Source organism: Osmerus eperlanus, chromosome 6 (genome assembly GCF_963692335.1).
Source record: "Osmerus eperlanus chromosome 6, fOsmEpe2.1, whole genome shotgun sequence".
Lineage (NCBI taxonomy): Eukaryota > Metazoa > Chordata > Actinopteri > Osmeriformes > Osmeridae > Osmerus > Osmerus eperlanus.
The window spans coordinates 687,575-712,912 of record NC_085023.1 but is presented as its reverse complement, the minus strand read 5'-3'; the positions used below and the strand labels follow the sequence as shown (position 1 = coordinate 712,912).

The 25,338-nt window shown below is 47.9% G+C and overlaps 1 protein-coding gene across 1 annotated transcript in view; it reads right to left on the bottom strand.

The window, feature by feature from the left end:
• Positions 1-204: 204 nt before the first annotated feature.
• The window catches only part of foxn2a (forkhead box N2a), a 38,564-nt gene continuing 13,430 nt past the window's right edge, over positions 205-25,338 (bottom strand). Inside the window, exons 2-6 of the mRNA XM_062462918.1 lie at positions 15,867-16,429; positions 14,172-14,296; positions 7,126-7,175; positions 2,258-2,326; positions 205-1,727 (exon numbers count right to left, since the gene is read on the bottom strand). Coding sequence (XP_062318902.1) covers positions 1,321-1,727; positions 2,258-2,326; positions 7,126-7,175; positions 14,172-14,296; positions 15,867-16,415 — 1,200 coding nt within the window. The 5' untranslated portion in view covers positions 16,416-16,429 and the 3' untranslated portion in view covers positions 205-1,320. The remainder of the gene's footprint in view (positions 1,728-2,257; positions 2,327-7,125; positions 7,176-14,171; positions 14,297-15,866; positions 16,430-25,338) is intronic.

Here is a 25,338-nt window from a genome sequence, read left to right as displayed (position 1 = left end):
CCCCTCTCTCAGTCTCTCCCTCCCCTCTCAGTCTCTCCCTCCCCTCTCAGTCTCTCCCTCCCCTCTCAGTCTCTCCCTCCCCTCTCTGTCTCCCCCCCTCTCTCTCAGTCTCTCCCTCCCCTCTCTCCCCTTCCCTCTCTCAGTCTCCCTCTCCCTCCCTCTCCCCCTCCCTCCCCTTCTCCCTCCCTCTCGCTCCCTCTCCCCTTCCATCACACTTTTTGTCTCTCTGTCCCCCTCACTCTCTTCCTCATCCTTTCTCTCCCTCGCCCCTCTCTTCCACTTGAACATGTGTTGGAGGATACTGCAACAGCACAGTTCTGGATCACCATGGTTACCACATCTGCCATGATTGGGCCATATTAGACACACCTCACTTTGGACAGACAGGAACACCCAAGGGAGGCCGGGGCTGAGACTCAGAAAAGGGGCTGAGGCTGGGACCAGGGCTGAGGGAGGAACGGAGGCTGAGGCCAGAGCTGAGTCAGGAACAGAGGCTAGGGCCAGGGCTGAGTCAGGAACAAAGGCTGGGGCCAGGGCTGAGTCAGGAACAGAGGCTAGGGCCAGGGCTGGGGCTGAGGCTGAGGCTGGGGCCAGGGCTGAGGCTGGGGCCAGGGCTGGGGCCAGGGCTGAGGCTGGGGCCAGGGCTGGGGCTGGGGCCAGGGCTGAGGCTGGGGCCAGGGCTGGGGCTGGGGAGGTAAACACCTGGTTGTCTGGATGATCCAGATCTCAGCTCACTGTAAACACTTAAAACATGATACTTGATTCTGTCTCTACACAGCAGTGCCCTCATCCCTGATCAACACCAGCGTTTAGAGGAACCCAGGTTAAGAAGGTTATTAAGGTCATGGATTCATTATTGCATCTCTGTAGGATACTCCTTAACCAAGGTCACGTCACAACAAGTATCTTCTCCTTCTGCAGGGTGGAAGAAGAAGAGGAGGAGGGGGGGGGTCCATTAGGAGGTGGGGTATGTTCGGTATGAGAGTTAGGGTGTCTGGAAAGATCATGCTCATTCTGAATACGTAGAGGAGGAGGAGGAGGAGGAAGCATGCGTCTGCCACTCAGACGTTCCTCTGAATGCTGTCTCCTGGCCGACAGGGAGAGGTGTGGCGCTGGGGAGAAGACCCCTGGCTACTACAGTCTATGGCTTTGCTTCTCCTGAGCCAGTTGTCCTATTGCCATCTGTTGATTTGAACAGGAAATCCCCAAATTACAAAAGGGCTCAAAACATCCAATCAGAGACCAGAAGATGAAGAGGAGACAGAGGAGGCACACCAGGACACACGAGGGGTCAGGGGTCAGGGGGGCAGAGACGCCACCTCATTTCCGGTTCAGTTTTTTGCTCTTGGCGGAGCGTGTGGTGCAGTGTGTGTCGCTGCGGACGCCGGCCAGGTGCAGCAGGGATCCGGCCGCCTCCTTCAGCTCCTCGTCCAGGTCTGGACGCACCTCCCGCCTGGCGCGCTTCTCCGCCGGACGCTTAGCGGAGGAGCGGCGAGGAGGGAGGGAGCGGCCTCTCTCCTCCCACAGGTCAGAGTCCTCGTCGCTATGGAAACCCTCGCTGCCAGCGCGGCGCGTCCGCCCCCCTCCCTCCTCCAGGGAGGAGAGGGATGAGGAGGAGGAGGAGCAGCGCTGGAGGGCCAGGCTGCTGTAGTTGTGGTCTTGTTTGGGGTCGCTGCTCACCAGCACCAGGTCTGGTCTAGACAGGTCCAGAGGACCGTCAGAGTCACCTGAGGGAGGGAGAGAGAGGTGAGCAGAGGTAGACACACATATGGGAGGGTTAGGGTTACACAACCACACCAGCCTGGAAACACAAGGAGGATGAGGACAGGATGAGGAAGAGGGCAGAAGGAGAGAAGGACAGGATGAGGAAGAGGGCAGAAGGAGAGAAGGACAGGATGAGGAAGAGGGCAGAAGGAGAGAAGGACAGGATGAGGAAGAGGGCAGAAGGAGAGAAGGACAGGATGAGGAAGAGGGCAGAAGGAGAGAAGGACAGGATGAGGAAGAGGGCAGAAGGAGAGAAGGACAGGATGAGGAAGAGGGCAGAAGGAGAGAAGGACAGGATGAGAGGAAGTGAGACAGAAGCGGAGGAAGAGTGAGGGTGGTGAATGAAGGGAGACAGCGAGAAAGGTGGAGGCAGGGAGGGAGGTGGAGGCAGGGAGGGAGGTGGAGGCAGGGAGGGAGAGAGGTTGAGGCAAGGAGAGAAAGAGGGAGGTGGAGGCAGGGAGGGAGGTGGGCATGGCATGGAGGCGTGTCTTACATGGCTCGTCTTGGTGGCCTGGGGCGGAGTTTAAGAGCATCATGGCGGTGGCTGCGTCAATGTCTGATTCTGTAGGAGGAGAGCACAGGCTGGTCACTGGGGGGGGGTCAGTGGTTACTGGGGGGGTCAGGGTATACTGAGGGGGTCAGTGGTCACTGGGGGGTGTCAGTGGTCACTGGGGGGGGGTCAGTGGTCACTGGGGGGGTCAGAGGTTAGTGGGGGTCGGGGGTTACTGGGAGGGGGGGGGGGGGGGTCGGGGATTACTGGGGGGTCAGGGTTACTGGGGGGTCCTGACAGACTGAGAGGCCATGCTGCTGTCACCAGGATAAGATGACCTGGAGGAGAGAGTCTAACCCACCCCTCCCTCTCTAGTTCTGTACTACATGGTCTGTACTAGAGGGTGTTTTAAATGGCCTGTACTAGAGAGGGTACTAAAGGGTCTGTACTAGAGGGTCTGTACCAGAGTCTGTCCTACAGGGTCTGTACCAGAGTCTGTACTAGAGGGTCTGTACTAGAGTCTGTACTAGAGGGTCTGTACTAGAGAGGGTACTAAAGGGTCTGTACCAGAGTCTGTATTAGAGGGTCTGTACTAGAGTCTGTACTAGAGGGTCTGTACCAGAGTCTGTACTAGAGGGTCTGTACTAGAGAGTGCACTGGAGGGTCTGTACTAGAGGGTGTGTACTAGAGGGTGTGTACTAGAGGGTGTGTGTACTAGAGGGTCTGTGTACTAGAGGGTCTGTACCAGAGGCTGTACTAGAGAGTGTATTAGAGGGTCGGTACTAGAGAGGGTACGTACCAGAGTCTGTACTAGAGGGTCTGTACTAGAGGGCCTGTACCAGAGTCTGTACTAGAGGGTCTGTACTAGAGGGTCTGTACTAGAGTCTGTACTAGAGGGCCTGTACTAGAGGGCCTGTACCAGAGTCTGTACTAGAGGGTCTGTACTAGAGGGCCTGTACCAGAGTCTGTACTAGAGGGCCTGTACTAGAGGGCCTGTACCAGAGTCTGTACTAGAGGGTCTGTACTAGAGGGCCTGTACCAGAGTCTGTACTAGAGGGCCTGTACTAGAGTCTGTACTAGAGGGTCTGTACTAGATGGCCTGTACCAGAGTCTGTACTAGAGGGCCTGTACTAGAGTCTGTACTAGAGGGCCTGTACTAGAGGGCCTGTACCAGAGTCTGTACTAGAGGGCCTGTACTAGAGGGTCTGTACTAGAGGGCCTGTACTAGAGGGTCTGTACCAGAGTCTGTACTAGAGGGTCTGTACTAGAGAGTGCACTGGAGGGTCTGTACTAGAGGGTGTGTACTAGAGGGTGTGTACTAGAGGGTGTGTGTACTAGAGGGTCTGTGTACTAGAGGGTCTGTACCAGAGGCTGTACTAGAGAGTGTATTAGAGGGTCGGTACTAGAGAGGGTACGTACCAGAGTCTGTACTAGAGGGTCTGTACTAGAGGGCCTGTACCAGAGTCTGTACTAGAGGGTCTGTACTAGAGGGCCTGTACCAGAGTCTGTACTAGAGGGTCTGTACTAGAGGGCCTGTACCAGAGTCTGTACTAGAGGGCCTGTACTAGAGTCTGTACTAGAGGGCCTGTACTAGAGGGCCTGTACCAGAGTCTGTACTAGAGGGCCTGTACTAGAGGGCCTGTACCAGAGTCTGTACTAGAGGGCCTGTACTAGAGTCTGTACTAGAGGGCCTGTACTAGAGGGCCTGTACCAGAGTCTGTACTAGAGGGCCTGTACTAGAGGGCCTGTACTAGAGTCTGTACTAGAGGGTCTGTACTAGAGGGCCTGTACTAGAGGGCCTGTACTAGAGGGCCTGTACCAGAGTCTGTACTAGAGGGCCTGTACTAGAGGGCCTGTACCAGAGTCTGTACTAGAGGGTCTGTACTAGAGGGCCTGTACCAGAGTCTGTACTAGAGGGCCTGTACTAGAGTCTGTACTAGAGGGCCTGTACTAGAGGGCCTGTACCAGAGTCTGTACTAGAGGGCCTGTACTAGAGTCTGTACTAGAGGGCCTGTACTAGAGTCTGTACTAGAGGGCCTGTACCAGAGTCTGTACTAGAGGGCCTGTACCAGAGTCTGTACTAGAGGGCATGTACTAGAGGGCCTGTACTAGAGGGCCTGTACTAGAGGGCCTGTACTAGAGGGTCTGTACCAGAGTCTGTACTAGAGGGTCTGTACTAGAGAGTGCACTGGAGGGTCTGTACTAGAGGGTGTGTACTAGAGGGTGTGTACTAGAGGGTGTGTGTACTAGAGGGTCTGTGTACTAGAGGGTCTGTACCAGAGGCTGTACTAGAGAGTGTATTAGAGGGTCGGTACTAGAGAGGGTACGTACCAGAGTCTGTACTAGAGGGTCTGTACTAGAGGGCCTGTACCAGAGTCTGTACTAGAGGGTCTGTACTAGAGGGCCTGTACCAGAGTCTGTACTAGAGGGCCTGTACTAGAGTCTGTACTAGAGGGCCTGTACTAGAGGGCCTGTACTAGAGGGCCTGTACCAGAGTCTGTACTAGAGGGTCTGTACTAGAGGGCCTGTACCAGAGTCTGTACTAGAGGGCCTGTACTAGAGGGCCTGTACCAGAGTCTGTACTAGAGGGCCTGTACCAGAGTCTGTACTAGAGGGTCTGTACTAGATGGCCTGTACCAGAGTCTGTACTAGAGGGCCTGTACTAGAGTCTGTACTAGAGGGCCTGTACTAGAGGGCCTGTACCAGAGTCTGTACTAGAGGGCCTGTACTAGAGGGCCTGTACCAGAGTCTGTACTAGAGGGCCTGTACTAGAGGGCCTGTACCAGAGTCTGTACTAGAGGGCCTGTACCAGAGGGCCTGTACTAGAGGGCCTGTACCAGAGTCTGTACTAGAGGGCCTGTACTAGAGGGCCTGTACTAGAGGGCCTGTACTAGAGTCTGTACTAGAGGGCCTGTACTAGAGGGCCTGTACTAGAGGGCCTGTACTAGAGGGCCTGTACTAGAGGGCCTGTACTAGAGTCTGTACTAGAGGGCCTGTACTAGAGGGCCTGTACTAGAGGGCCTGTACTAGAGGGCCTGTACTAGAGGGCCTGTACCAGAGTCTGTACTAGAGGGCCTGTACTAGAGTCTGTACTAGAGGGCCTGTACTAGAGGGCCTGTACTAGAGGGCCTGTACCAGAGTCTGTACTAGAGGGCCTGTACTAGAGGGCCTGTACTAGAGTCTGTACTAGAGGGCCTGTACTAGAGGGCCTGTACCAGAGTCTGTACTAGAGGGCCTGTACTAGAGGGCCTGTACCAGAGTCTGTACTAGAGGGCCTGTACTAGAGGGTCTGTACTAGAGGGCCTGTACTAGAGGGTCTGTACTAGAGGGCCTGTACTAGAGTCTGTACTAGAGGGCCTGTACTAGAGTCTGTACTAGAGGGCCTGTACTAGAGGGCCTGTACTAGAGGGCCTGTACTAGAGGGTCTGTACTAGAGGGCCTGTACTAGAGGGCCTGTACTAGAGGGCCTGTACCAGAGTCTGTACTAGAGGGCCTGTACTAGAGGGTCTGTACTAGAGGGCCTGTACTAGAGGGCCTGTACTAGAGGGCCTGTACTAGAGGGCCTGTACTAGAGGGCCTGTACTAGAGGGTCTGTACTAGAGGGCCTGTACTAGAGGGTCTGTACTAGAGGGCCTGTACTAGAGGGCCTGTACTAGAGGGCCTGTACTAGAGGGCCTGTACTAGAGGGCCTGTACTAGAGGGCCTGTACTAGAGGGCCTGTACTAGAGGGCCTGTACTAGAGGGCCTGTACTAGAGGGCCTGTACTAGAGGGCCTGTACTAGAGGGCCTGTACTAGAGTCTGTACTAGAGGGCCTGTACTAGAGGGCCTGTACTAGAGGGCCTGTACTAGAGTCTGTACCAGAGTCTGTACTAGAGGGCCTGTACTAGAGGGCCTGTACTAGAGGGCCTGTACTAGAGGGCCTGTACTAGAGGGCCTGTACTAGAGGGCCTGTACTAGAGGGCCTGTACTAGAGGGCCTGTACTAGAGGGCCTGTACCAGAGTCTGTACTAGAGGGCCTGTACTAGAGGGTCTGTACTAGAGGGCCTGTACCAGAGTCTGTACTAGAGGGCCTGTACTAGAGGGCCTGTACTAGAGGGCCTGTACTAGAGGGCCTGTACTAGAGGGCCTGTACTAGAGGGCCTGTACTAGAGTCTGTACTAGAGGGCCTGTACTAGAGGGCCTGTACTAGAGGGCCTGTACTAGAGGGCCTGTACTAGAGGGCCTGTACTAGAGGGCCTGTACTAGAGTCTGTACTAGAGGGCCTGTACTAGAGGGCCTGTACTAGAGGGCCTGTACTAGAGTCTGTACTAGAGGGCCTGTACTAGAGGGCCTGTACTAGAGGGCCTGTACTAGAGTCTGTACTAGAGTCTGTACTAGAGGGCCTGTACTAGAGGGTCTGTACTAGAGGGCCTGTACCAGAGGAGGGCAAGGTCATCTAGATGGAGGATGGAGGACTTGGTGGGATGGAGGGGAGGGAAGTATGGGATGGAGGGATGGATGTGCAGTCAGCTGATCATGGTTGAAATGTACAGCAGCAAACATCAACATCACAGGGAGAGATCAGACTAAATATGTACTGATGATGATGTGTGTGTGTGGAATCATACCTGAGGTGGACATTATTTACACCAAACATTAGAAATTTTCTCTGGTTGATCAGAGAAGGACAAAGAGAGAGATGGATCGAAGAGTAGAAAGAGAGCAATGGATCGACAGATGGATCGAGAGATGCAGTAGAGCCAGAGATGGAGAGAGAGATTGAGTAGAGACAGAAAGAGAGAGTAGACAGAGAGTAGAGAGACAGAGTAGAGAGAGTAGACAGAGAGTAGAGAGACAGAGTAGAGAGAGAGAGCTGGAGGAGATGACTCACCTTTGAGTGAGCAGCCTTGCAGGAAGAGGTGACGAGGAGGTGATGAGGCACTGTGGAGAGAGGAGGGGAAAGATGATAAAGGAGGAGAGGAAGAGAGGAGCAGACAGGAGTTGAGGAAATAGAAGAGGAGGTGAGAGAGAGGAGGGGAGGTGAAGAGAGAGGAGGAGAATCAGGTTAGGATTGAGGTTAAATACAATCAATCAGTGTTAAATACAACTGTACAATGTAGTGTGGATAACAATCACTAAACTACACAGTGTTTCCCCTAGGTTTACAGCTTTGGGGAGGGGGGGCCGCTCTACCGACCATGTAGAGCGGGGGTTCCCAAACATTTCAGCCCACGACCCTTAAAGATCCTGTAAAGTGAACCTGGAAACGAGTTTTAAGTTCGCCACATCACAGAATAATGTGTTATTAACTACCCATCCAAATTCGAATGAAAAAATAACACCGACAAGTATGTTAAATTAGGCTTTGAAATCGTGAAAAAATCAGCAGTCTTCTCTGCTTGAGACTGGGGGCGGGGGGGTATCGCCCGAAGGAGCTGAAGCTCCGCCCCTCGCTGCCTAGTGCCTACCTGCGACCCAGATAATGGACGCTATGTCAAGCCGAACAAAACCGTATAAAATTAGAATTTATTTGTTCAATGAGTGAAACATACAGATGCATATAAATGAAATGTTCCCCTGAGCTGTAACAGTAAAAATGGACACCAGAGACAGCAGACAGTGAGCTCTCCAACTAGGCTACTTCTAACACATTAGCTACCATTTCACCAACATACCATCATTCTACACCAAGTAGCCTAATATCAATTTAGCGGTTTGCACTAACTCAAAGATACCTCTGGAAAAGTTATCTAGTATAATTATAACAAGCACAAAGAACTGAGTGATGAACTGCTGGCGGCGGTGGATGGTCCAGGTGCGACCGGAGGATGAACGGCCGGAGGGGCGATGCTCGGTACGGCTCTGCGCTGCAAGAGAAGCCGTGTGTTGGTGAACCCCGTTTGTCTCTGGTCCATGTTAAAACTGTCCGCCGTGAAATGGTCAGTGCAGAGGCGGCTGTTGGAGTTTATCCAAAGCTTTCCATGAGCGTGGCTCTTCACAAAATCTATCCACCTATTTTTCCTTTCATTATCAATAGTGAACTTAAATGGCGTTGCAGCGCAGCTGGAGTTCTTGCATCCAGGGAAGATGCAGTTGCGGGTGGTGGGAGACATCCTGAAGCTAGCTAGCTAGCTGATGTAGGCTACAATAACAGTACAGCAGGAGGAGCCATTCAGTGATCTGACGTAGATAGGGCATTTTTGGGCTCCGCCCATTAAAACCTGATCTGAAAACGGAAGAGAAACTGTTCTTCGGTTTAACTCCACATTTCAGTGGAACTTGGACTTTGATCCAGACCGGCCCACATCGACTTTCCTGCCGGACCATTCAAATATGGGTCTAAAAAGACCCCTGGTTCTCGCCTGGATATCTTTGCCGTCCAACCACCGATTTTATTTCTGAAAACTGCTGGATACTCATGACAACTTAAGCTCAAAGCACATATCATTAGGTCACTGGCAGTAAAAAATTTATGTATTGTCAGCAACGGCAGCCATTGTTTGCCGAGGCAGAGCCAGAGGGGATACCATGGGAGATTGCCTACAGTGTTAGATTTACCGCTTCAAATTGAAATCGGAGACGATATTATGAGTAAAGACAAGTTTCTTAATATGTGTTGTCAATATTGTCAATTAAAAGTCTAAACATTTTACTTACGAAGAATTTGTTTGTGGGAGTGACGTGAGTTATTTCAGGAAAGAATTATTTGACCGGTTTGGACGTTCGTGACAGGCAGCTATAACAGAAGTAGCACTGTTTAGCCTCAATTTTAACATATTTCTGTGAAACTTGGAAAAACAACATGAACTAGCTAGATTATGTACACTTTAAGCTAAATGTACATGCCATGTTTGGCCAATTCGGTCAATTGTGGAAGAAAGTCGAGTGTTTTTTAGTTATGGAGAGGAGTATTCGGCCGTAAGGTGAACCCTGTTCGTTTGAACCCGCTCCTCTGTCTGGCATCTACACAATTTTTAGCTCATAAAAAAGAACGAGTTGTGCTAGGCTACCAAAAAAAAAGTTTGTTGCTGAAATTACAGTCAATTGTCGATGCGTCTATGTTTTATGCAGAACTAGTTTCTTCAGAGCGTCATAGGATTTTGGTGGCGCGGTTCGACACGTGATCCTTCTACACCAATAAGGTAGCTGCTTTTCGTCAACATGGATGGATATGGTTGTCAAATAGAAGATAGGACCTTGCACGTTACAGTAGGTGCGTTCGACATGAACTGACTTCATGCAGCGGCTGCAGGCGGCTGACTTGAAACAGTGAATTCTGGTTAGACTTTTTGTCCGACTTTAGACGGCGCCGAGGCTAGGTCACTGTGACGTAGCCATCAAAGTACCGTGAGATCGATTCAAGAACTGCCAGCTGTGTAGCCGAGCGCATTTTCTCAAGAGCAACTGCAAGGGTTCTAATGACGACACAGCTATTTCATGATTGGCCAGACTCACACATGACAACTTTGATGCGTGTTTAGTAATTATTCTGACACCTTCAGTTTCGCCAATGCTCAAATACGGACCAAACAGTTTAATTGAATTAAAAATGTGTTGAAGAAAGGGTTTTAGTCCGCCTCTTCACTAACAGAAAGACCAAGTTTAATTATAAATAAAGTAAAGTAAGCAAACAGCGCTTGATCGGCCATGACTGACGTCAACGCAGGAAACCACGAGAAGCTGGAATGTCCGACTTTACAGAGCAGTTTTCAACTCCTCCCCGACTGCATGCGGCTACTCTCGCCGGTCGTTTCATGCAGCCGCAGTCCATGTCGAATGCACCTAGTGTTTCCTCTATGTTTATTTTGCCGCGGCGGCCCGCCACGACTAAATTTCTGCCGCCATGGTATCTAAAATAGGGCTGTACAAAATTTTAGGACGTCTATGTGATTGTTAGAGTGCATGTCGGAGAATAGCACGGATACGCGCTTCACACCGCAGTTGATATTGTGCGTTTTTGAGAAGTCGTATAGCTAACTTGTCAGTTAATTGGGTGTGCTTTGCCTTCGGCAAGGGCACAACCTTTGTTCTCTCACATATATATTTATTTATTATTATTTATTTTCGCCCCCCTAAGGATCAGTCAATATTTGGACTACATACACAACGGCGGTGTCAAAAGGTTTGTCTTGGTAGCGATTGCGTTGGTTGTATTTTTATTTACGTTCCGTTGCATGGTTTAAGTAGAAATTGCGTTTTTGTGGTGAAAAGTGAAGCTAACGGTGGCTAATTTGCTAGCCACAGTCACTGACGTTACTAACGTCACTACGTCACTAACGTCACGAAAACACGCGTGACTACCTGTAGCAGAACATTCGTTTCACATCTGTTAACTTGGGGGATAGCTAGGCTAACTATAGCTTTACTGCAAGGCAGCTGCAGGAACGCCACAAGCAAAGAGGCCAGGGTGATAACTATTTACTCATTTTACTTTGTGATGTGAAACACAATTATGAAATGTAATGTACAATATTAGCTGATATTATTAAGGAAGTAGGCCCACATCTACTTTTGGAAACGGTAGTCTACTATTTCACTGAAGCATTAGCATCATGACATTAGCCTCTGTTGCCCGGGCAACACATACTACAGTGGTCTATGATGCATCTGTTTTCAATCTTTAAAATAAACATTCCTCACAAATACATTTTCGTTGTAGGATTTATTATGACATTACATTACAAGTAAACAATTTGTGGGTGAAATTATCATTACCTGTGGTTTCAAACCAGTGTTGCTCACTGCAACGCTGTAGTCTACGCGAGACACTACAAAAACATCTACACAGCTGTAGGAAGTCAAACGGCGACAGAACATGTTCGGCACTCCCCTTACTTAAATCAAAAGTCTTTCAATAGGTGAAACTATCTGACTACTAACCTGAACTTCATTGCCACCGCCTAAACTTTGTCAATCTGTTCATGAAAATAATTAATTTCAGCCTAAACCGTACAACGGAACGTTCAATCCAATTCAACCAACGCAATCGCTACCGAGACTAACACAGCAGTAGTCTAGTACTGTACTGTAGTAGTAAAATTTACCGGGGCAGCTTCTCCACACAGGGCTATATCGCATTTTGCGTTGTTACTGACAATGATCGCTACCAGTGAGCTTTTTATGAATGAGCGATTTTCCACTAAATAAATGTCAAGCTTATTTACGTTTTTGGGGGCATATTTTCAGTTAGCAGATAGTACTGTTTGAATCGCGATTCTATCTTCTGCCGGTAACGTCGTAGAATAATCTTCAAAGGGGGTTCTTTATTAATGAATGCAATATGAGTAGGCTAAATGCCTGAAAATATCACGAGAAGGGAAAACTTAAAAGGACGTTTAAGTCATAGAGATTAGGTCCATTTTTACACCGGTCTGCCAAATGTATTCGTTTTGATTCAGCTATGAGGCTGCCTCTTGCAGGGGAAATGAGAAGACATCATATTTCATTCTACACTTCACTCGTATTTTGAGTTGTAAATGAGCAGCAAAAAAAAGATGATTTTAAATCTATGTAATATTTAGACATAATAAGTAGGCCCTATGCATTTTTATATAAAATATACAGGAATATCAGTTGTAAAAATGGCATTAAAATCCCTGTACAACCGACGCAAGCAAGCACACCCTACAATTTCCCCAGAAATTGTACCCTCTCTAGTTTAAGCCTGTTATTGTATTAGTCTATAGTTCTTGCTAATTTAAATTAAGTTAACTGGTGATCTTTGTTGTTTGTATTATTCCCCTGCTAGCTAAATTGCACGTCTGTTGATTCGATAGCGATTGCTGCCTTTGCTCACGTTTGTATTTTCGTTGCATTACTATGCAGAAGTAGTTTTAATTAATAAATAGGTTTATTGTTATTATTTGCTACAGACTGCTTAGCCTATCAAGCTCAAATGAAGCAGACAGTGTACATGCTTTCGAGTACCTTAATCGATAGGCTATAGGCTACTGACCAACGTCAATTATTAATAGGCAGCATTTATGCCATTTAGAACATACTTTATGAGTAGAAGGTCTCTAAGTAGCCTACCCTTATTGCTTTAGGGGAAATAGTAAGAAAATATGTGCAATATTACATCAGTTATTAAACTAGGCTATTACATTAACCTGGGGGGGGGGGGGGGGTGAACAGACTTATGTCGTTGTTGTAACATTCATTCATTCTTCCACAAATGAAAACACTGATCAACCATAAAAACAATCGTTATGAAAAATATTAAATATGATATATAAAACTGTACAAAACTGAATAAGGAATAACAGATTAAGGACACCCAGTCCTCACTGTCAGTGTCAGGACAGTTATCTCCCAGTTCCTCAGTTTCTTGTGTGTTGGCACAATTACAACAACGACATAAGTCTGTGCAACACAGTCCTGCAGAAAAACATGAACATCTGCCTGTCTTACAGGCACTTTTGCAGCCGCAGAGTATCACATGCAAAACACTGTCAGGGGCCGAATTTCTGTTATGTGCAAGGTCTCATCCTATATTTGCCAAACATATCCATCCATGTTGACAAAAAGCAGTTACCTTATTGGTGTAGAACGATCACGTGTCGAACCGTGCCATCAAAATCCTATTACGCGCTGAAGAAACTAGTTCTGCATAAAACATAGACACAATGATAATCGACTGTAATTTCAGCAACAAACTTTTTTTTGGTAGCTTAGCACGACTCGTTTTTTTATGAGCTAAAGATTGTGAAGATGCCAGACTGTGGAGCGGGAATCATCCATCTACTCAAAGTGTTCCTCCATCTTGTAATTAAAGTAGTTAAGAATTAAGTTGTCTGATGAGGTATGGTGGATGGAGAAGATATTTGTAAAAAAAAATCACCTTTCAAAAGGATGATTTGCCTAATCACATATGTATTCACATCATAAAAATCCCCTAGTTCTCCTCTTCAGTATGGTATAAACAGTTAAGGTGTATGATTAAATATGGAAATTAATAAAATATGAATATGCATATGAATATCATATTTCAACAGCATATGGAATGTTCAGAATGTTGGCTTAGGCAGGAAAGTGTTAATACGAGCGCGCGTAGCGCATTTTGGCCTTTATTTGAACTCAAAATCGTTTTTGAGCTTTGTGTAAAATAAACATAGCCGTTTTTCAATTGGTTAAACCTTGTCTGCTGAAGGTGATGTCTTTTTGTCTCTTAATTTTTCAGCCCCACCCTTACGTTTTTTAGCCTGGTTTTCCATCGTTATTCTTCTCCCAGTGCTCCCGATGGCCAGTCCGCTACTGCGGGGCTGTGCCGCGGTGGTGGATTTTCAAGTCATATAATTTTATATTTTCGTGCTGTAAGGGGGTGCTGCAGCACCCTCATCGCCCCTAGTTCCCGCGGCCATGGGTATTCCCTCTCCACTGAAATCCAAAACTCAGCCAGTGTCTTGGCTGAGAACGCTGCCTTTAACGTTCGGTCGCTTGACAGTTCAACTAATGCATCCTCCTGCTTGGATGTCAGATGGTTTGCCGTACTTACAGTGAATTGAAAATCAAAAGGCTGATGGCTTTTTTTATTTGCATGCATTAATTTAACTACTATTTTTAACTTGTTAAAATTTAGGCAAAAAATATGCTATTTCTAATTGTTTTAAAATGTTCCTTGATTTCTGGAAATCATCTCACGACCCCCCCTTTGGGAACCACTGATATAGAGACAGAAATGACATGCAGTCGTGTAAATAAGAAATAACATAAGGCCACTTAGTTTGTTTAATAAAAGAGCAAGCTATAGACCTGTTTTATAGGAAAGGTAACCTTTAATGACTTATTTTGTGATCATCGCTATATAACTAAAAAAAAGTTTTTACTTGACCTTCCGGGGGGGGGGGGGGGGGGGAGGGTGCCCTTGGGGGGGGCGGGGCGCCCCCCTAATATAATGGTAGGGGAAACACTGATACAAGCAGGCTGGGGGAGGCTCACCTGGTGGGGGAGGCAGGCGGTGTGGACAGTGTGTGTGCTGAGGGAAGGTGCTGCTTCTTCAGGGCCTGAAGGAGGTTGGGCCGATACTCTGGATGCACACACCACAGAGACCCCTTCCCATTCACCTGATCACACACACAGAGTAAGTGTGAGTGAGAGAGTGCGAGAGGGGGGCGAATATAACCTTGACTCCGATTACAAGCTATCAAATAAGACAAACAACAATAAATAGCAACAACAGACAAACAAAACAAATAAGCACGAGTGACCCTAAACTGACTCGAAAGCCAAGGAATAAAAATGTTTTAAGGCGAGACTTAAATGTCTCGGAGATTGGGGATGACCTGATTAAAATGGGCAATTAATTCCACAGACTAGGGGCTACAACTGAAAAGGCACGATCACCTTTTGTTTTCATCCGAGTCCGTGGAATGGCTGAAAGACTCCCGTCTTTACTCCATGTAAAACTTTAAAAACGTATAACACCTTAAAATCAATTCTGTATTTGACTGGTAACCAGTGAACAGGCCAATATCGAGGAGATATGGTCCCCGACCAGGGCAACGGCACCCACCAGGCTGTGTCATGTGAAGCTCATGCACTCCTGCTGTTAGCTAACTGCTACATACTGCTTCTAGCTACACACATGACGCTGTTGCTAGCTGCTACATACTACTGCTAGCTGCTGCTGCTAGCTACTCATATGACGCTGTTGCTAGCTGCTACATACTGTTGCGGCTGCTAGCTACACACATGATGCTGCTGCTGCTAGCTACTCACGCAATGCTGCTGCTAGCTACTACAGACTGCTGCTAGCTACTCACATCATGCTGCTGCTACTAGCTACTCACATGATGCTGCTGCTAGCTACTCACATAACGCTGCTGTTAGCTGTTATATACTGCTTCTAGCTACACACACGATGATGCTGCTGCTGGCTACACACATGATGCTTCTGCTGCTACATACTGCTGCTGGCTACACACATGACGCTGCTGATAGCCGCTACATACTACTGCTGTTGCTAGCTACACACACAATGCTGCTGCTGTTAGCTGCTACATACTACTGCTGCTGCTAGCTACACACATGTTGCTGCTGCTGCTAGCTGCTACATGCTGCTGCTAGCTACACACACAATACTGCTGCTACTAGCTACACACATGACGATGCTGCTAGCTGCTACATACTGCAGTTGGTGCTAGCTACACACATGATGATGATGCTTCTGGCTACACACATGGGGTTACGCTTGTGTGGCTGTGTGTGTGTAGATGTAGCTTGGATAGATAACTGTAACTGTGTGTGTGTGTGCTGCATAAGCACTTCCTTAGAAGGAGTGTCGTGTGACCTTGACTAGGTTCTACCCTCATCACCATGCCGACAATACGGGGGGGGGGGGGGGGTTGTCACGAGACGAACACACACACACACATAACTAACTCACATTAAAAGTTACAATGGCAGACAATTCTCACACATACACACAACCTCACACACAAAAACCAGTGCAACGTTGAGCAGGAGATTCCCACAGCAGTGGACAGAGAAAGTGACGTCACTGATCACATGCTGAAAGGCAGTCAGGATTGTAGCCATGTCAAGTAAAGAGAGGGGGGGGGGGGGAGATGGACAGAGGAGGGGGGAGACAGAGAAGGAGAGGGGGGGGGAGACTGTCCGTGAGGTGAAACCCACCTTGCCCAGGCTCCTCTCCACCTTACGGAAGCATTTGTTGAGAGACAGGTTGTGTCGCACCGAGTTCTTCCAGCCAGTGGGGGCGCTGGAGAAGTAGGGGAAGTGCTGCAGGATCCAGCCGTAGATGTCCTTCACAGGCAGGGACTTGCTGGGGGACTGCTCTATGGCCATGTAGATGAGCAGGGAGAAGGAGAAGGGGGGCTTGGCCTTCAGCGCGTCCCTCTCGCCCCCCCTGCCCCGGGACGAGCTGGAGGAGGCTGAGGGGCCCCTTGCCCCCGGATCCCCCTCAATGTCGAACAGTGGGCTGGGGCTGGCCAGGGCCTCCGGGCCCCCCGGGCCCCCCAGGGTGAAGTTCTGCAGCAGGTTCTCGTGGAGCCAGTTCAAGTTGGTCAGCTCCTCATCCTCGCCTGCCCGATCTACGCAGGTGGCCAATGGGCTGGAGGCACACTGCCCCTCGGGGGTAGACCCCGCCCCCAATGCAGCCCTCTTCTCCTGGGGGGCTGGAGTTTCTGCTTTCTTATCAGGAGACATCCCGATGATAGGACCCATTAACCCAGGGGGGTCTGGAGAGGAGAGAAGAGAGGGGAGAAGAGAAGAGAGGGAGGGGGGGAAGAGAAGGAGGGGGTGAAGAGAAGAGAGGGAGGGGCGGGGAGGACAGATGGTTAGAGAAGAGATCCTTGTCATCTTTCCTTTAGGTTGGCACATCCACCTTAGGCTGGTGAGACGCTGGCTATGAGAGGTGGGAGGAAGTGACATGCCACACCCCTTTCCTCAGAGGCCACACCCCTTCCTCTATGCCCCCTGCCCCCCTTCTCTAGTGGGATTGGAGAGGCACTCTTCTGATCCCTCTCTCCTCTCCATCTGAGGGTCATTGACCACCTCTCAAGGTTCTCAAACAACTCCACTCCTCCAAGCCACCCATCCCTCCTCTCCCTCCATCACTCCCCTCCCTCTCTCTCTCTCCATCCATCCCTCCCTCCCCCCCTCCCTTCATCATTACCCCCCTCTCTCCATCACTCCCCTCTCTCCATCACTCCTCTCTCTCCATCACTCCCCTCTCTCCATCACTCCTCTCTCTCCATCACTCCTCTCTCCATCACTCCTCTCTCCATCTCCCGCCTGTCGATGAGGACACTAGATACACTGGCTTAATCGCTCCCCGCGAGTGTGGTGCTGGGAATAGCATTTACTTCCTTACATATACTGTGCTAGCTGTGTTATGCTAGCTAGTTTGGATTTAACTAGCAACATACTGACGTTGCTCATCCACAAATGCCCTAATAAACGTAGAGAATAGGTTAGCTTCTCTTGCAGCCTGTTCACCTGCTCATGTTGCCGGCTGTCTCACACTGCCTTGCAGGGCCTGTCACGGGACTTCCATTGAAAATGAACGGGCGGCAACATTTGAAAATCATGAATAGAATCCTAGGAGAAACACTGAACCCGGTACCCAGCAGTGAGACGCTGACATGCAGTGTTGCCAAAATAAATCTCACCAGAAGTTGCTAGTGGCTCTCTGAAAAGTCGCTAGATTGCAATGCAAAGGCAAAACCTAATACTGGGACATACGAAAGGAGGGCACAACAGGGTGAAAACATTTTAGATTACATCGTTTGCATAAATTGGTGTTTTGTGTTTATTTCCACCCATTGAACCACTTTTTATATTTTTATCTGATTATTTTGGTGAAAGAAAGATTGAGATGTTTTATGCAGTTAAGGTTTTAATAAAAGCAGTTGTGAAACAAATGTGGTTCAACAGGTGGAAATAATCGATTAATACGAGCTCTATAGCTACATTATTATTATAATTTATCGACCACATTTTCTTATCGTAGGGAGTCAGGTGGCTGAGCGGTTAGGGAAGCGGGCTAGTAATCAGAAGGTTGCCAGTTCGATTCCCGGCCGTGTCAAATGACGTTGTGTCCTTGGGCAAGGCACTTCACCCTACTTGCCTCGGGGGAATGTCCCTGTACTTACTGTAAGTCGCTCTGGATAAGAGCGTCTGCTAAATGACTAAATGTAAATGTATTGGACTGATAATAACACTACAAAAAAAAAATGTATCGGCCAAAACCAATATGGCTGCAGATATATTGTGTATCCCTAACGTTTTGTGCTTGTGTTGCATGTTGCTGGTCAGTAGAAACAGGAAGGCTGGTCAGTTGCTGGGAGACCATACTGCTGTCTGTATGGAGGGGCACTGCATCTGCCATGACAACCAGGCCGTCACTTTAATTAGGAGAGAGCAGCTCTGAGCAGCATAACCAATGGGAGAAGAGGCCTGGCCCTGCCACCCAATAACCAGCCAGCACCCAGCAGAAACAGGCTACTGTACTGCGACTGAATATGAGTCTGATACACAATCCAGACAACGTGGAGGATGGAGGGGCGAGGGGGAGGATGGAGGTGAGAGGGGAGAGGATGGAGGGGCGAGGGATGGAGGAGCGAGGGGGAGGATGGAGGGGCGAGGGGGGGAGGATGGAGGGGCAAGGGAGAGGATGGAGGGGAGAAGGGGAGGATGGAGGGGAGAGGATGGAGGGGAGAGGGGGGAGGTTGGAGGGGAGAGGGGGGAGGTTGGAGGGGAGAGGATGGAGGGGAGAGGGGGAGGATGGAGGGGCAAGGGAGAGGATGGAGGGGAAAGGGGGAGGATGGAGGGGAGAGGATGGAGGGGAGAGAATGGAGGGGAGAGGATGGATGGGCAAGGGGGATGGAGAGGAGGATGGAGGGGCGAGGGGGAGGATGGAGGGGCGAGAGGGGGAGGATGGAGGTGAGAGGATGGAGGGGCGAGGGGGAGGATGGAGGTGAGAGGGGAGAGGGTGGAGGGGAGAGGATGGAGGGGCGAGGGATGGAGGATGTAGGTGAGAGGGGAGAGGATGGAGGGGCGAGGGGGGGAGGATGGAGGGGCAAGGGAGAGGATGGAGGGGAGAAGGGGAGGATGGAGGGGAGAGGGGGAGGATGGAGGGGAGAGGATGGAGGATGGAGGGGCAAGGGAGAGGATGGAGGATGGAGGGGCAAGGGAGAGGATGGAGGGGAAAGGGGGTGGATGGAGGGGAAAGGGGGAGGATTGAGGGGAGAGAATGGAGGGGAGAGGATGGATGGGCAAGGGGGATGGAGAGGAGGATGGAGGGGCGAGGATGGAGGGGCGAGGGGGGGAGGATGAAGGGGAGAGGGGGAGGATGGAGGGGCGAAGGAGAGGATGGAGGGGCGAGAGGGGGGATGGAGGGGAGAGGGGGGGAATCCTGGGATGGGGTGGCCATGTTTGGACTGCGGGAAGAGTTTGAGAGAGCCTAGGGAGGAGGAGAGGGACGGAGGGAGGGGAGTCACACAGGGACACATCATCCCTGCTGCTGTTGTTCCAGAGGAACTGGGTCAATCTCTGGATGAGATTCAGAGGGGGGAGGGAGAAAGACCAGTGAATGATGTAAAAAAAAGGCAAAGATGCACACTGCTAAAGCCCTACAAAAAGGCAGAGAGACACAAAGAGAGAGAGACAGAGACAGGGAGGAGAAGGTAAGAGCCATGGAAACCGTATATTAATAAATAATTCATGTTCATGGAGGATGAATCATAACTCGCAGCAAAGTAGAGCAATCAGACATGTCAGGCTGGGGGGAGATGCCTGCTGCAGATACAGCCAGACTAGCAGTCACACACTCACACGCTCTCTCTCCCCCTCTCTCTCACACACACACACACACACACACACACACACAGTGTTGTCTGTCTCTACATGGTTGCCCGACCATGTAGAGACAGAAATTACATGCCGTCGTGTAAATAAGATAAATAACATAAGGCCATTTAGTTTTGTAGTGAGGTCCACAAGACCACACGGAGCCAACATCTTGCCACACCTGAAGAGTGATTCAATCACATCAGAATCAGCCCTTGTGACACCCTCAGTATGCTGATTACCCACCAAACGCCGATGCAAAGGAACCATAGAATGGGGGGGGGGGCCTCCCCAATCTACCTAATCAGCCCTCCTGCTAGCTTGCAAGCTTCAAAGGGCCTGATTTAGACAACACGTCTCCAGCGACCATTTGCTATCCGTTTCGGCGGCGATTTGAACAAAGAACATACCTTGATCAGAACTTTTGAGGAAAGTGCTTGAGACTTCACCTTTACCACAAGAGTACAAGGTGGAGAATTATGAGAGGGATATTTGTGTTATGTTTGTTACTTTGTTTTAATGTTGTGTTCACTGAAATCTTGATTCTAGTAACAACTCCTTCTTCCTGAAAGATAACCACGTCATTCTTGGTATCTACACGAAGCTATCATAATAAAACAATCATTCAACTATATTTTGTAACTGTACCAAGATGTCCAGAACAATATTTGAACCATCGAATGAACCAGCCAAAGATCAGATCACACCTTTGGTAGGTGTGAAGGAAGAAGGGGGGAGTTGAGAACCCAGCTTCCCCCAATCCACATCTGACCCCAGACGGGTCCTCCCTCGAACTGTATAAAGCCCTAAGATGACCATCAATCTCTGACTCCAGCGAAACCGACCATGGCATGAACGCCATCAGGATTGGCGTTCCAAGGACGTCGCCAAGCTTCTCCTGAGATTCAACTTTATAGTGAACGCGTCACTATCTGGACGTTTCAACAGAAGAACCCAAAACGCAATTCCAAATGCGACTTCACTGAGATCCCGCAGACTCAGTCACATGACCCAGCGCAGCCGCGCTGTGACTTCAGATTCTTCAAATGGACCTTTGGCGCAAACCGCCCTCAACATCATTGATCAACCCCTGATCAAACGTAACTATGGCTAACGCTCTTTCCTCCTCGACATGGCATTGGCGTGAGCTCTGTTTATGATTTGTAAGGATGTAATCACTGACTGTACAATTTCTGCCTTTCTTTAAGTTAGACCATTTCATTCTGTTCATTGAAACCAATCTCTCATATCAAACCCATAATCCAACTTTCATAAGATCTGTTTACCTTACTTGAATAAATTCATTGTAAAGATATTTTGACGTGCGTGTTCACTGATGTTACGATTGGCTCTACTCTTAGAACGAATTCATTCCTTAAGATTAGACTGATTATTACGAAGGCTATTATTTAAATATTATTCAATAAGGTTTCCTCTATCCCTTTAACAATAAGAGGTGGTGCCCCAAGAACTACATACTTTATTATAAATTAAGTATTGCTAATCTTAAACGAGCAAACCCCGCTACAGTTTGTTTAATATAAGACCAAGCTATATACCTGTTTTATAAGAAAGGTAACCTTAAATGACTTATTTTGTGATCTGGCACTATATAAAATTAAAAATACACTTTTTTTTACAAAATTAACTTGACCTTTCAGGGGGGCCCCACTAATGGTAGGGGAAACACTGCAACAACAGAACATTAATACAATTACAAGACCCAGTATTAGGTATTAGTGTTGCACAGTATACCGAAATTTAAGTACTCGTTGATATGTTTTTGTTAAAAACGGTTCGGTATTAGAATTTCCCAATGTTTGGTACTTGTAGGTCAAACGAGACGAAGCGATTCAGTCTACTGTGGGACTACTTTACCTACACAGCCGACGCTGATGGCAAACACACGGACATTAGGAAGCCTATTTGTAAAAGCTGCTATAAAACAGTGTCGTGCAAGGGAGTAAATACTTCTAACCTCGCCAAGCACCTCAGTGACAGACACCAAGACCTACACACCCAGTACAAAAAATGACATATTAGCGAATGAGCTAGCCAGCTGGTAGGATGGTGAAATAGCTCTATGCAGGGTTGGGGAGTAACGGAGTACTGTAATCTGATTACAAAATAATTGCAACTGAAATCCGTTACTTTACTGCCCAAAAAAAATGATATTGGATTAAAGATACGTTAGAAAAATATTGAGGATTACTTTGCGATACTTTTACATTTGGGAGTAGTCGATTTTTATTTTGAAAAATGTATCATTTTAATTGCAAAATTGGCTGTTTTATCATTGGCCATTTTCTCTGACATTTCACATTTGCTTAACAGACACACTAGCTTGTTAAAACTTTGATCATGGCTGCCTAACAAAGTCAAATGCAATCGCAAACATCATGTCACACCAACACTGCATTTTTCTCCTGGTGTTTCAACCATCAATTTGTGTTCAAAGAAGAAAAAGGCAAAAACATAACAGTTCAATGCAAGCTATGTTTGCCAAGGGTGGAGCTGCTGTCTGCGTCAAAAGATTCAACTTCAAACTTGAAGAAGCATTTGGAGGTAAGGCTATTGACTAAGGATAATTGGCAGCAGGTATACATACGTGTACTGGTTACCTAAAAGTTGCCGTCCTCCACAATTAGCAATTATGCATTTCTCAAACAATAAATAAAAGTGTGTAAATAATGTTGTGCATTATATGTCAACTGCCATTATTTGACCCTTTATATCAGTGGTTCTTAACCCTGTCCTCAGGGAACCCCTGTCCTGCATGTTTTAGATGTTTCTTGGCTCCAATACACCTGATTCAAATGCATGTTCGTTACCAGGCTTCTACAGAGCTAGATAATGACCGATTTATTTGAATCAGGTGTGTTGGAGCAGGGAAACATCTAAAACATGCAGGACAGGGGTTCCCTGAGGACAGGGTTAAGAACCACTGCTCTATATCCTTTTTTCTTTTGGTACACTACCACTGGCCATCAGTCCACCTAGAGTGTAATGCCCTTAATTGGGGTGACCTTTCTATTTATTTTGTAGTGCTACTGTATGTTCTGCTGCAACAGTTTCAGGGGTGCAACATCATTTGTTTTTTGATTTAGTCTTATTCCAGGTTATGTAAAAAAAACTTCAACTGGTTATAAACTAGGTTTTGAAAGTAATCCAAAAGTAATGGAAAGTAATCAGATTACGTTACTGAGTCTGGGTAATCCAAAAATTACGTTACTGATAACAATTGTGGATGGGTAACTAGTAACTGTAACGGATTACATTTAAAAAGTAACCTACCCAACCCTGGCTCTACGTATGTCAGGCCTACCCTACTGTAATCGTAGCGTGACAAGCAACATATTAGAAAACGTGAGTTCCAAAACAACAAATCTATTAAGCTACAGTTATTTGGGGGCTTTTTAAAACTACCTAAATAGTAGAGCAGCGAGCTCTAGAGCTAGGCTATTGGTGGCTCAGACAGCCAACGGACGATTATAAAGACACACTCCCATCGTAAATTTAGAGAACGATGTTCTCATCGTCATCTGCCTCAAACCATAAGTATTTCCATAAGTGGCTCTTCCACACTTATTGTTGACAAATTTTAGTGAAGCCCTTGTAGCATTAGCTACGGTGGCCCACGGGTGCACAACACAACATTAGCAAATCAAACAAAAGTTGAAAACACAACATAAACACACAACGACTTCAACAAAAACGAAACATTTATAAAAACGCTGCATTTCAAAAAACAATCAACTACTTACAACACCACAACATTTAGTGACACAACAGCATTGGTTCACACCACAACAACATCAGCGGAGAACACGGCAGCATTAGCTGAGAACACCGCAGCATTAGCCCAAAACACAACATTTGCAGAAACGCTGCATTTCAAGTTGCTCACAACATAAGTGCTCCAGACCACTAGGGGCATCTGTACTCAACTGTACCCGTCTTGGAGGTTTGCCATCCTACATAATGCAGTACAACATCGCTGAGGAGAGGGCGTACATTTTGTAAAACGTAAGATTATAATAAAAATATAATAAAACCAACTTACTTTGGTGAATTTAAATTGTGTTCTTTCTTGGTTGGGATGATTTCAAATTGACCGGCTGTCAACAAGTTTGTTTTTATTTTGGTGGGAACCCAACTAATTCCACTTTGCAGTGCCCCTAGTGGTCTGGAGCACTTCTGTTGTGAGCAACTTGAAATGCAGCGTTTCTGCAAATGTTGTGTTTTGGGCTAATGCTGCGGTGTTCTCGGCTAATGCTGTTGTGGTGTGAACCAATGCTGTTGTGTTGTCACTTAATGTTGTGGTGTTGTAAGTAGTTGATTGCTTCTTGAAATGCAGCGTTTTTATAAATGTTTCGTTTTGTTAAAGTCGTTGTGTTGTGTGTTAATGTTGGCGTGTTTTCAACTTTTGTTTGCTTCGCTAATGTTGTTGTGTTGTGCACCACCATAATTAACTAGCGACTTTTCAGAGCCAATAGCGACTTATGGTGAGATTTTTTTTGTCAAAACTATGCTCGTCAGCATCCGACTCTGCATGGGTAGCGGGTAGAGGTACGCGGTTCAACCATAACTTAAGAAATTCTGGTATTGTACAGTTTTTTGGGTTTGAGTACCTTGTCTCTCTCTCACACGCACACTCTCACACGCACACTCTCTCTCTCTCTCTCTAACACGCACACACTCTTTCTCTCTCTCTCACACGCACACACTCTTTCTCTCTCTCTCTCACACGCACACACTCTTTCTCTCTCTCTCACACGCACACACTCTTTCTCTCACACGCACACACTCTCTATCTCTCTCACACGCACACACTTTCTATCTCTCTCACACGCACACACTTTCTCTCTCTCTCACACGCACACTCTTTCTCTCTCTCTCAAACGCACACTCTTTCTCTCTCACACGCACACACTCTTTCTCTCTGTCACACGCACACACTCTTTCTCTCTCTCTCACACGCACACACTCTTTCTCTCTCTCTCACACGCACACACTCTTTCTCTCTCTCTCACACGCACACACTCTTTCTCTCTCTCTCACACGCACACACTCTTTCTCTCTCTCTCACACGCACACACTCTTTCTCTCTCTCACACGCACACACTCTTTCTCTCTCACACACGCACACACTCTTTCTCTCTCTCTCTCACACGCACACACTCTTTCTCTCTCTCTCTCACACGCACACACTCTCTCTCTCTCTCACACGCACACACTCTTTCTCTCTCTCTCACACGCACACACTCTTTCTCTCTCTCTCACACGCACACACTCTCTCTCTCTCTCTCACACGCACACACTCTCTCTCTCTCTCTCACACGCACACACTCTTTCTCTCTCTCACACGCACACACTCTTTCTCTCTCTCACACACGCACACACTCTTTCTCTCTCTCTCTCACACGCACACTCTTTCTCTCTCTCACACGCACACACTCTTTCTCTCTCTCACACACGCACACACTCTCTCTCTCTCTCACACACGCACACACTCTTTCTCTCTCTCTCTCACACGCACACACTCTTTCTCTCTCTCTCACACGCACACACTCTTTTTCTCTCTCTCACACGCACACACTCTTTCTCTCTCTCTCACACGCACACACTCTTTCTCTCTCTCTCACACGCACACACTCTTTCTCTCTCTCTCACACACTCTTTCTCTCTCTCTCTCACACGCACACACTCTTTCTCTCTCTCTCACACGCACACACTCTTTCTCTCTCTCTCACACGCACACACTCTCTCTCTCTCTCACACGCACACACTCTTTCTC